The following is a 13,339-nucleotide window of genomic DNA, read 5'->3' on the forward strand; positions in this document are numbered from 1 at the left end:
ACCGACAATGATGAGACAGCCTATAGGGAGGAGGTCAGAGACCTGGCCGGGCAGTGCCAGAATAACAACCTCTCCCTCAGTGTAATCAAGACAAAGGAGATGATTGTGGACTACAGTAAAAGGAGGACTGAGCATGCCTTCATTCTCATTGACGGGTCTGTAGTGGAGCAGGTTGAGAGCTTCAAGTTCATTGGTGTCCACATCACTAACAAACTAGAAGGGTCCAAACACACCAAGACGGTCATGAAGAGGGCACAACAAAGCCTATACCCTCTCAGGAAACTAAAAGGATTTGGCATGTGTCCTCAGATCCCCAAAAGGTTCTACAGCTGCATCATCAAGAGCATCTTGGTTGCATCACTGCCTGGTACGGCAACTGCTCGGTCTCTGACCGCAAGGCTCTAGAGAGTAGTGCGTACGGCCCAGTACATCACTTCGGCTAAGCTGCCTGCCATCCAGGACCTCTACACCAGGCGGTGTCAGAGGAAGTCCCTAAAAATCATCAAAGACCCCAGCCACCCCAGTCATAGACTGTTCTCTCTGCTATCGCATGGCAAGCGGTACCGGAGCGCCAAGTCTAGGACCAAAAGGCTTCTCAACAGCTTCTACCTGGACTAATTACATTGTGTGTCATCGCCCCCCCCCCCCCCCCCCCCCCGCCAACCCTTCTTTTGCGCTGCTGCTACTCTCTGTTTATTATCTATGCATAGTAACTTTAACTATACCTACATGTACATATTGCCTCAATTAGCCCGACTAACTGGTGCCTGTATATAGCCTCCCTATTGTTATAGCCTCGCTACTGTATATTGCCTCCCTACTGTTATTTTCACTGTCTTTTACTTATCTATTGTTCATCTAACACCTATTTTTTACTTAAAAATTGCACTGTTGGTTAGGGCCTGTAAGTAAGCATTTCACTGCACATGTTGTATTCGGCGCACGTGACAAATCAACTTTGATTTGATTTGATACCATATGTAGCACAGTATGTGTTTGATGCCATAGAGGAATGAGCAAATAAATCTAGTATGGGGGTATTATTGTCTTATCAGGCTGTATTCTGTGATCAGAGGAGAGAAATAAAGTACATGTACTGTCTGATTAATCATTATAAATGTCCCTTCCGATAGGGATACTCTAAGTAAGTTAATCGAAGACAGGAAGGGATTGAAAGTAAGCAATAACATTTTGCACACCAACGATTTCAGTCGAAGGGAATGTTTCCTTTACATTTCCATTTTTATTGCTGTCCATTCCAGGCCATTTCATGCACAAATCAACATCAAGCTTAAACCAATTTGTTTCCCTTCCAAACATTTCCATTACCATCACCCAAACCACATAATGAAATATTGTCCATGTAAAAAATGTGGATGTACAGTTTGTGCAATATAAATCTAATCATGCCAGGGATCACTAAACATGGACTATGAAGTTATCTAATTTGTATCAACTTTATGGAGCAGAAAGAAGAGTTTGATCAGTGATGTAGAGACAACATTAATCAAAAATGTCAATTTACCTTGAAATACGGTATTAGCATTTCACTACCGTAAAAAAAAATACCAGTCAACAGGAAAAGCTCTACCAAGGTTGGAAAAAAAAGCTTGCAAGAAGTTCACCTGAGAACAGATTTATGTAGGCTATATATCCGCTTCATCCTTTTGGGGTTTTGATCTGAGCAGTTTGGGGGTTTGGTCCTATTTTCTAGTGTCCACCTGTACTGTTTGTGTGTTGAGGTGTGAGAATGTGTAGCACAGGTTTTTCACAGTATAGTGATGAATGATGGCTGGGACTTTCAATTCCCTCTGGTACTCACCCTCCATACACTCCTTATTGCTCATACATGTACAATAAGAGTTGAAATAGCGTAAATGTTATTTGTTAATACATTTGACATGTTTTACTGGTGATCAAAAACATGAGAGATTGACCTTGAAAGTCCAAAACCAAAGGCTTTACTTTTCCCATAAACTGTAAACACAGATACACTGAATATTCATCACTGAAGGGACTGTAATATAAACGAGTTAACGAGCAGATACATTGACAGCGTGAATCTGCCTCTGATTTTATGGGAAAGGGGGATGCTGTCTAGCTGATTCACATTTAGTGTCACTATGTATAAGATATGGAGACCGAAGACTCCTTGGTCCTGTGCTCCCATTATGAGCTCACGTGTATCTGTCTCCAACTAGAGACGAAGTGGGACGACTGGAGCAATGGGAGTGTAGGGGAGGGGATGGTGGACTTTAGGAGGGGTTGTTGGGGTTGTCCCGGTGTTGGTTTTGGAACATTACATCCCGATGGATTTCATGTTTAATCAGCATATCTATTACTGGCTCTGGTCTTTTACAGAGGAGCCTGTTGTGGGGAATGGACAGGAGGGCTCAGTACTCTACTGTGATGTCTCTGAGGCTGTGAGGGGACCATGCTCCTGTCTGTCCACGCAGCCGTAGTTGTGACATACACACACATGCAGGCACACACACACACACACACACACACACACACACACACACACACACACACACACACACACACACACACACACACACACACACACACACACACACACACACACACACACACACACACACACACACAAACACATACACACACACACACACATACACACACACGCTCCTGCCTTGGTCAGACTTACAGCTGATCCCAGAGTATGTAAATTATGCACACAAACACACACATGCATGTACGTACGCACACACTCCCTCCCTCCAAACAATAGGGAAGACTGTGTGGAGGAGACCCTCTCATCTCAGCCCGTCTGTCACGAACGCTTTTTGTCACCAGGTGTTCTGTGGTTCCCCAGAGCTGGTTGCCAGGCAACCCGGGCTGCGTTAATACTGTATGAGCGGAAGAAGGACCAGGGGAAGCCTCTTGCCTCTAGAGCATGGCAACTGCTCCGACCACATCGGCGTGAGTATGAGACTGAGTCCCTCGCTCACAGTGCCTGCTCTTATAGCAGCCGTCCAGCTCAAACACACACTGTTCAGTAGACAGCAAGGGAAACACTCAGCAACTGGAGCAGAGGAACAGGAAAAGCCTGGTTAGGTTGCTAATAATTTCCAGGTTGGAATCAACTTTCTGAAATCAGAAGTTGTTGCTTGATTTCATTATTTTTTTCCCTTAAAATTGAAAATCCAGGATAGGACATCAGCTGAAAGTGTTTTAAATTGCTAAATTGCATGAGCCAAAGTTTGACAGTGTGAATTAATCTTTAAAAAGGAGAGTCAAGTTGCAGGTTGATGTGTACAGTACTCTGAAGTGAGAACGAGGACTAAAGTCTTTGGTGGAATCAACTGGGGTTTGCAAAGCAAAAAGAAGTGAGATGGAATTATATACATGAAACCGCTTCCCTCCTCACCTGCTCATCATCTGACTCCCCACTTCAACCTGACATCATCTCCCCATCAGAAAAGGAGTGGAGAGGAGAAGAGGAGAGCACAACTGCTCCAGCTCCAGCTCATCAAGGCTGAGGAGGAGAAACTGACCACAAAGCGAACTTGGTCACTACTGAGATGCAACTTGGGGAGGAAACGCTCAACTGCCGCGGGGTACGACATCCGACGAAAGAAGCCTTTGAATTGGACAGCCTGGAAGACGAGACAGCCCTCTCCCTCGGATCCCGTGCCTCTCCACTGCCAAAGGATGAGAGGTGCCGACTTTTCCCTTAGTTGCCAGGGATATCTGTGCACTACTGAAAGGCAAACAACCCCTCCAGCATGTCCAATGCTATGCTCCTCCTGATGCTCTGCAAGGTAAGTTCCCTGAAAAATTCTCACCCTTAATCGTATGCAGTCAACTGGGGTGACCATAGGTCCAGGTGACAGTCGGGACAGGTGTATATATCTGCTTGTTGACAGCAACAGATTTTCCCATTTTATACAGTGTTATAGAAACTTATCAGTAGCCTAGATTTATCATCATGGTTTGTTTTGTCATTTAGCATTTTAACTAGGCAGTTGATTCATTTTTTTGACTAGAGGAAAATGTTGAAGAGTATAGACATGGAAATATTAGGGTTTGAATCTTTTTTTTTCACCAGGCAAGGTGTTAACTTATTCATGTCTGGAGGTAAAGAACAAAGCTGAGATTTGAGATTCATGAAAGTATGAATCCCCCGTTAAATTGTGTTTTATGATAATTGCACCTCTTCTTTAGAGTATGAAATTCTTAAACTATTCCTCTTGAGGATATTGGGATATTGTTCTTTCACCATGCGGAATTGTCTAATTATTGAAATGAAGTGCTAGATGTACTGTACTGTACATGATACATTAGAAGATAATGTATCACAAACTCTATCTTTCTTTGTTGCTAGTTTTACATTAGCACAGATACTATATAATTTGGTCAAGATCGATATCTGTGGTGTTGCTTTGTAAAATAAAAAGGTAATGACAGTCTTAATAACTGGGTGGTCAATCGTGAAGAGTAAAGGTTAAATCAAGAAAATCTCAATAAAAAAAGATTCAATGTGCTTCATATAGTGATCGTGTGTGTGCGGAGTTGTCAAATCAAATCTAATTTTATTGGTCACATACACGTGATTAGCAGATGTTATTGCGGGTGTAGCGAAATGCTTGTGCTTCTAGCTCCGACAGTGCAGTAATATCTAACAAATTACACAACATATACCCCATACACATAAATCTAAGTAGGAATGAATTAGGACTATATACATATTGACAGAGTGATGTCAGAGCGGAACGGACTTAGGTTACAGTAGAATAGTATAGAATACAATATGAGATGGGTAATGCAGGATATTTAAACATTAGTAAGTGACTAAGATACCATAGAAGTATAGAATACAGTATATACATATGAGATGAGTAATGCCAGATATGTAAACATTATTAAAATAACTAGTATTCCATTCCTTAAAGTGGCCAGTGATTTCTAGTCTATGCCTATAGGCAGCAGCCTCTAATGTGTTAGTGATGGCTGTTTAACAGTCTGATGGCCTTGAGATAGAAGCTGTTTTTCAGTCTCTCGGTCCCAGCTTTGATGCACCTGTACTGACCTCACTTTCTGGATGATAGCGGGGTGAACAGGCCGTGGCTCGGGTGGTTAATGTCTTTGATGATCTTTTTGGCCTTCCTTTGACATCGGGTGGTGTAGATGTCGTGGAAGGCGGGTAGTTTGCCCCCAGTAGTGCGTTGGGCAGACCGTGAATGCGTGTACATGTGTAGTTTTATGTACTGTATGCATGTGTGTGTATGTGTGTGTCCAAAAATCTGAGGGGGCACAAAGTACGTCAGGGTGGCTGGAGGGTGATCCGGAGGTAGGAGAATTTTGCATTTTTCAAACATCTGAAAAAACTGTTTACTGCTGTCTATAGCCATAATCATTATGCTTAATAATTCTATGTAAAAAATATGTAAATTTTTCTGCATATCTATGCATACCACTTAGATATGCTGTATGTATCCTCCTGACTGGTGGTTCTTTTTTAAAAGAAATTAAATATGCTTCTCTGCATCTTTGCTCAAATCTAGGTAAATAACTAAAGGAATGTCAGTCTTATCCAGTACATTTTGTTATTGCTTGCTTTTCTAAAGTCTACCAACCACGCCAGCAGGCATGTCAGCTAAGATAGACAAGCTAGCTACTCTAACTTGATTGATAGCGTGAAATGGCTTCTTGGTAACTACTGAACAAAATATAAACGCAACATGCAATAATTTCAAAGATATTACTGAGTTACAGTTTATATAAGGAAACCAGTCAATTTAAATAAATTCATTAGGCCCTAATCTATGGATTTCACATGACTGGGCAGGGGCGCAGTTGTGAGGTCGGTTGGATGTAGTGCCAAATTCTCAAAAATTATGTTGTAGGTGGGTTATGGTAGAGAAATGAACATCAAATTATCTGGCAACAGCTCTAGGGGACGTTTCTGCAGTCAGCATGCCATTTGTACACTCGCTCAAAACTTGAGACATCTGTGGTATTGTGTCATGTGAAAAAACTGCACATTTTAGAGTGTCCTTTTATTGTCCCCAGAGCAAGGTATACCTGTGTAATGATCATGCTGTTTAATCAGCTTCTTGATATGCCACACCTGTCAAGTGGATAGATTATCATGGAAAATGAGAAATGCTCACCAACAGGGATGTAAACAAATTTGTGCACAACATTTGAGATAAATAAGCTTTTTGTGCTTATGGAACATTTTGGGATATTTTATTTCAGCTCATGAAACATGGGACCAACACTTTACGTTGCATTTATATTTTTGTTCAGTATAGTTATGAGGTTGGGAGATTGGAAACCTACCTGAGCTAGCTAAAGCCAACTTCATAAAATTGCTAGGTGGCCAGTACAATTAAAGAGAAATAACAACAACAAAATGTTAAGAAAAATGTCTATATTTTTTAGGAGGGTGCATGTGTCTGAGGGTGCATGTGTCCCTGTGTCCCCTATGGGCATGATGCCGCTGTGCGTTTGTATGTGTGTGAATGAGTGGGGGGTTGTTGTTTGCTTTAATTCCACATTTAAAACAATGCCAAAAGCAACTCTGCCTGTCAGACCCAGTTAGCATCTGGGAATGTTTGATATGCTCAGAATTATTCAAGAGGCAAAAGGTTTCACTCTTCACTGATCTGCAGACGCTAAACCCGATTAGGTGTAGCTGGAGAGCCTGGATGTGTTGTTCCAGGTACAGTATGAACGTTTCCTTCTTTCCATGGTGATGCTCCATTTATCTCGGCCACGCTTCTGGCTTTTGCTCTGAAATCCAGGAACCAGGTGTGAATCATTACTATTTAAACAAGTATATGACCTTAAATGCAAACGCTTGCTTGAACAAAAGTCTCTACTTTAGAAATCACATATTTCCTGGGAAATATCAGACAGTATTTGGACTGCAACTGGATCATTTTTTTGCATAATGAAAATTAACTATAATGGACTGCATTTGATGATATGCACATGTTTTTTTTATCCTCTAGTCACACCTATTTTACTTTGGAAGTCTTCAGATATTAACTGTGCTTAGTGCAACCAGAAATCTGTAATTTGGTGTCGTTTTCTTACTATAAGCGTAAAAATGTGACTACTGAAGTACACAAAGTACACCACCAAAAAAAATTGAACCTTAATTGTTTGTTTGAAAATCACTTTGAGCTGGTGTCTTATCTTCCAATTCCAAACGCAAGAGCCATTATGTACTTGGTACTCAAACAATCAGGATACACCCAGGACGAAGACAAAACCTAGGGAGAAGTACCTTAGTGATGAGCTCAGGTGTAAAACAAAGTAAAGATGACATACGGTACCCATGTGGCCATTGAGTAGGGTGCATTGTATAGGCCAAATGTCACAGCTTGCCACACACCTTTCCTGTTGTAAAGCGTGAGGTTTGGACCGGCCAGCTAGCACAGTGGAGGTTTGTATGGAAGTACTCTAGAGCATTTGTTTGAGAGACGAACAGCTGCTCCCTGTGGTAAAGCTGTTTCTCTGCTCCCAGTTTTGGCAGGGACTCCATATCTCTCTCTCCCAAGTGCAGTTTATATCAGCAGTGAGCAGGCGTCTTCATGCATGAGGGCCCATCCAGCAGCATACTACACAATGAGTGCCATTCAGTTTGAGGGAAACCCTGTTTATAGCACTCCCCAAGGCGAACAATCACAGCCCATTGTTAGAGATCTCAGGTAAAGAAAGCACTCAGCCCAATAGAAGGAATCGTTTGGCTTGCTCTTTCCAGGAATATGCATGAATACAAAACATTAAGAGAAGAAATTATGTTCATATCTGAAGACACTTTCAAGTTGGATTTCTTCTGTTGTCCATCACTTAATTTAATTTGCTTATGCTTACGCAAGTGACATTTGCTGGATAAAACATGCTTCCGAAATGAGTAATTGATGAAGTATTGATTGGTTAATAGGTCTACATTGTTTGAATCGAAAATGGTTAATCATCATAACAGTACCTCTTGCTTTTCCCAATCAATCACAGATGCCACAATATATTACCATACTTGACATACAGTATAGCTTGTTCCACTTCAAGTTGAACTGTCCATTAACCAGAGGCTCAGGAGCTCCCTTTTCCTCATGTTGGTGCCCTTATAATACCTGGTCAAATCTCTCACACTCACCTCTCACCCTACTCACTTCACAGACTCTCGCCAGATTGTATAATAGAGTAATAAATGTCATGATTCTGACAGGACATTTTCCCTGCCAAACTGTTTGAGGAAGAACTGAAGCAAGATAACGTAAAGGGAAAAATATAGAGGGGCCTGAGAGCCGAGCGAGGACATAACAAAATCTCTCCTCATGCAGACCTGTTCCAAAGGTTACACAAATTTCAATTACACCAATGGAGGATTTGCAAATGAGCCTTAATAATCTGGATGTCGCAGATGTTAATTATAGCAAACAATCGTGCGAAATTGGATTCATCATCAGCCACAGCAGATGAACTGTTTTCTGTGTTGTAGACATTGTGATGGATGGGTTGCAGACACCAGCTGAATGTTAAACTCTTACTTACGGGGGTTTGCCCTCATATGGATTCAACTCAGACTGTGGTGCGTTTGCTCAAAGCCCCACTGGGAAATTGTCTCCCAGGGAACTGAAAGGAGAATGTGTTTGTCCTGTCAATAACCTATCCTTCAATCCATTTGATTTTGTTTTAATTATTGATGAGGTGAGCCAGAGAAGCAATGATATGGCCAACAAATGGATTCCAACTGACAGTGGGTTATGCTAGCTCCTCTCCATGGGACATCCACTACATGACTAAAAGTATGTGGGCACCTGCTCGTCAAACATGTCATTCCAAAATCATGGGTATTAATATGGAGTTGGTCCCCCCCTTTGCCGCTATAACAACCTTCTCCACTCTTCTGGGAAGGCTTTCCACTGGATGTTGGAACATTGCTGCGGGGACTTGCTTCCATTCAGCCACAAGAGCATTATTGAGGTCGGTCACTGATGTTGGGCGATTAGGCCTGACTCGCAGTCGGCGTTCCCATTAATCTCAAAAGTGTTCGATGGGGTTGAGGTCAGGGCTCTGCGCAAGCCAGTCAAGTTATTTTACACCGATCTCAAAAAAAAAATTCTGTATAGACCTGCTGAAACAGGAAAGGGCCTTCCCCAAACTGTTGCCACAAAGTTGGAAGCACAGAATAGTCTAGAATTTCATTGTATGCTGTAGCATTAAAGTTTCCCTTCACTGGAACTAAGGGGCCTAGCCCAATCCATGAACGTCAGCCCCAGACCTCCTTCACCAAACCTTGCAGTTGGCACTATGCATTGGGGCAGGTAGTGTCGGACTGCCAAATGGTGAAGCGTGATTCATCACTACAGAGAACGTGTTTCCACTGTTCCAGAGTCCAATGGAGGCAAACTTTCCACCACTCCAGCCGACGCTTGGCATTGCGCATGGTAATCTTTGGCTTGTGTGTGGCTGCTTGTCCATGGAAATCCATTTCATGAAGCTCCCGACTAACAGTTATTGTGCTGACATTGCTTCCAGAGGAAGTTTGGAACTCAGTAGAGTGTGTTGCAACCAATGACAGCTATTGTTTTTGCCCTACACGCTTCAGCACTCGGTGGTCCCGTTCTGTGAACCACTTCACAATAACAGTACTTACAGTTGACCGGGGCAGCTCTAGCAGGGCAGAAATTTGACGAACTGACTTGTTGGAAAGGTGGCATCCTATGACGGTGCCACTTTGAAAGTCACTGGGCTCTTCAGTAATGGCATTCTACTGCCAATGTTTATCTATGGAGATTGCATGGCTTTGTGCTCAATTTTATACACTAATTAGAATCCACTAATTTGAAGGGGTGTCCACATACTTTTGTATATATAGTATACCATAATACAGATCAACTGAAAACTAGGCTCAAGCAGGGGCATAAAGCAGGGGCATAAATGCTCAAAATATTTCATTTGAATCATACTTTTGAAGTTGTCAAAAAGATAATAATAATCACCACACCAACCACGACTTATAGCAGGTGGTCTTTATATTTCTACTGTACATGAGTTTTCATGCTTTTAAAACCACGGAACCGTTAGAGGATCCAGCTTTGGTCCAGTGAGCCATTCGCACGATGACCAGTGGTCAATCACGATGGTCTCTCAGCTGCTCCTTGACAATGTTTTCCACTATGTCATAGGGCAGCCAGTGTGTCAGTTCAATCATCTTGGGCAATCCGCTGAGATAGGCTTCTTTTTTTCTAAAGCCCATAAAGCAATTAGTTTATTTTCAAGTCTTGCCTCTGTGTGTGCATGTTCCTTATAGCTTGCTACTCCTATGTCTCAGCTGCCAACGTATAACAGATGAATCCCTGGCTGTGACCCCACTCTCTGAGGGTGTCTCAGAGGGAGTGGGATATTCAAAAAATACATTTCCATTTCACACCACACACTTGTACAGGTTACACACTTAAACATCTTTGAAACAGGACAAATATATAAGAATACCCTATTTGACCTCATTGTTGATGTATTTAATGATTTTGTGTTTCTATTATTTTCCAGACTGGTCTGAGAGGGAAACTGCAGACCTTTCCTGGGAAAATGGTAAACACTGCCATCTGTGATGAAGAAACTGGAATGCAAGACAAGGAAGGTACAGAGGAGTCCATTCTGGCCATGCTTGGGATCATCGGCACCATTCTCAACCTGGTAGTCATCATCTTTGTCTACATCTACACCACGCTGTGACTGTGATAAAAATACATTCATATCGTTTGCATTGAACAGCACAGCAGACCTACCGGCTGCAGCCATGTTATTTGGCTGGGAGTTGGATCTGTGCCGAGGCGATGCCGTGGTGTCCATCGACATTCTCAACTTTCAAAGGCATCTAAGACTGTGTGATTACCGCGACGCTTGTATCCTACGGCAGCGTCACCGAGCGGTGTTGAGACTATGTCTATGGGAGACTGGACCATTCCTATGGGGCCTTTGTCCCGGGCCGTCAGTATCATCCCGAGTCTCTGATACTACTTTGACCTTTTAACCTGTAAATATGCATGAGGCTAGCGCGAGCCACTTGGTAAGTCAGCTCTCGAGATCCAGCTTTCTTACACAGGTGCCAAGACAAGGAGAAAGTCTTTAAAAAAAAGGCCTGATAAACATTTTGATATTAAAAAGGGAAAAGCATGATAATCATACCCTCAGAATGGACAGATTACATTGAAACTGTAGACTGGAGAAGTCATGTACATTATGATCAAATTGATAGTTGATAGATGATAACTCTATTTACACGAGCACTATCATATTGTTAAAAATTATGTTTACAGAAAAATACTTTGAACTGAGTGTGTTTAGTGGGTAGGTGGTAGCAATGTGTAAGTCAACCTAAGTTTATGATGGTTCTATACTATTTATTGTTGTGTTCTGATTTCTATTTTCAGGTAAATATATTTTGGACCCTGTTACTTTACATCATTATTTTATTGTACGTACAGTGATAGAAAAGGAGGCAAACGGTTTTTGTCTATCTGCTTTTTGGCACCAGCAAAATGGGAAATCTAAGACTTCTTGTTAGTGTTGCTGAGAGAAATCTTTTCAGGAGTATCAAGAATCCAAGTAACTTAAGTTATGTTTCGTTTTGTTTTCTGGAGGTGGGTATTTGGTGAAGTAGGGGGTAGCATCAAACATGATCACAAATGTGTGACCTGCATGCGTCATGATATAGTATTAAAAAGCGCATTTAAAATGGTAATATGGGAGAAAATATTATTGTTCTAAACTTTATCTAAATGTGTATAGCATTTACTGAGCTTAAGAGCTTTGACTGAATCAGATCCCTTTTTTGTGTTGCCCTCTCCTTCAGGACTGTGCCAAGTAAGTCATCTAACGTAAACCTCTGCATATTAACTGCAATGCCTTGAGATGAGATGTATAGTGAATTTAAAAGCACAATTTGGAAATTACTATTCACAGTAAGTACGAATGTATGGGCAAATGTGTGTAAAAATGTATACGCTGAAGCCTACAACCTCTTATGATTTCAAAAAAAGTGCCTGAGTTCAAGTTCAGTATCTCAATCCCATCGTTCAGATCTCAAAAGCAGAAGAAGATAATATGCAAGGGGATCCGGTGGCAAGACAAACCACACAGAACAGAATCTGCAAAAGTGCTTGGCTAATTAACCTGGATCTAATGACTATCTAAAACATCTCCAGAACACTGGTAACTAATTACAGATGATCCTAGCTCGTTGTATTGTGATATCCTCCAACTTTGTCTACTCTTGATTTCCCTGTAAAGAGCTATTCGAAAAGGTTCGGAATTACTCCGAAAGGTGACTGGTTCCTGTTCCTATTCCTCCAGACATAGCAGATATTTGGAGGAGGTACAGTAGTGTAGTAAGTACATGGACAGTGTTGAGAATGTATTTCAGATTTGTAATTGAATTGTAAGTCCTTGCCTTTCTGTTTCTATTTATATTCTTGTGTAATTGAAATGCCTAGTGAAACCATATCTTATTAAATTCAGTTTCATAGCATTGCATGGGTCTCAGTAACCATAAGCATAGTTTTATTAACCTTTGACTTGATATTGTAAAGTCCCAGATTTAAGCTTTTATCAGATAATTCTATTTTTATGTAGTTGTACGCTTATCTTTGAATTCTCAGAGCCAGTTTTCCAGACTCCTGGACTAAAAAGCTCAAAGAAAAATGTAGTGCTTCTTTGTCCAGGATTAGTCTTAATCTGGGTCTGGGAAACTGGCCCACAAAGCCTATTATACATAGTTTGATGGGTAATACTAGAAGTAAAAAGAAAAATACTTAAATCTTATCTTCCTATTATTTTTTTTCCATGTCTAAGATTGTTTTTAAGCTTGCTGTTTTGTTAAAAAAATAATTAAAATAAAACCTATTCAAAAATATATATTATGAAATTACACACAGTGTTGCCTTAAATGTCTTCAGCCAGACTTATATTTAGTAACCCTCATAAGTCGTATGAGTTTCCGACATTGTTCGAAGTTTAGTGATGGGAAATTTGGGAAATAATTTACACCGGAATATGAAAAGGCACTCACAATCACTCTCAACAGAGAGCTTTGAAGAAATCACTTGTTTTACACTGACAGTCAGACAGAGGTAAATGCACTGCTTTCAAGCGAGGGAGAAACATTGAATTTAGAGTTAAGAGTGTTTCTTCTCCGTCAAATTCCAAATCAAAGTGACAGACAGAAAACAAGAAATGAACACAAAGCAAAACCAAAACTAAATCATCCTGAACAAGTTTATTTTTTATTCCGTCTCCTCGTTGTTTGAACGACCATAGATGTGTTGAAATCATTTCACTGGAATCCACTGGAATT

The 13,339-nt window shown here is 41.1% G+C and overlaps 1 protein-coding gene across 1 annotated transcript; it reads left to right on the forward strand.

Moving 5' to 3' along the window:
- The first annotated feature begins 2,847 nt into the window (after positions 1–2,847).
- LOC149975209 (protein TUNAR-like) lies at positions 2,848–12,910 on the forward strand. Its single transcript, XM_090209599.1, has 2 exons — positions 2,848–3,785; positions 10,534–12,910. The coding sequence occupies exons 1-2, from the start codon at positions 3,750–3,752 to the stop codon at positions 10,717–10,719; spliced, it is 222 nt and encodes a 73-aa protein (XP_090065725.1). The 5' UTR covers positions 2,848–3,749; the 3' UTR covers positions 10,720–12,910.
- Positions 12,911–13,339: the final 429 nt, after the last annotated feature.

Source organism: Oncorhynchus mykiss, chromosome 19 (assembly GCF_057628025.1).
Source record: "Oncorhynchus mykiss isolate SJ-2025 chromosome 19, ASM5762802v1, whole genome shotgun sequence".
Classification (NCBI taxonomy): domain Eukaryota; kingdom Metazoa; phylum Chordata; class Actinopteri; order Salmoniformes; family Salmonidae; genus Oncorhynchus; species Oncorhynchus mykiss.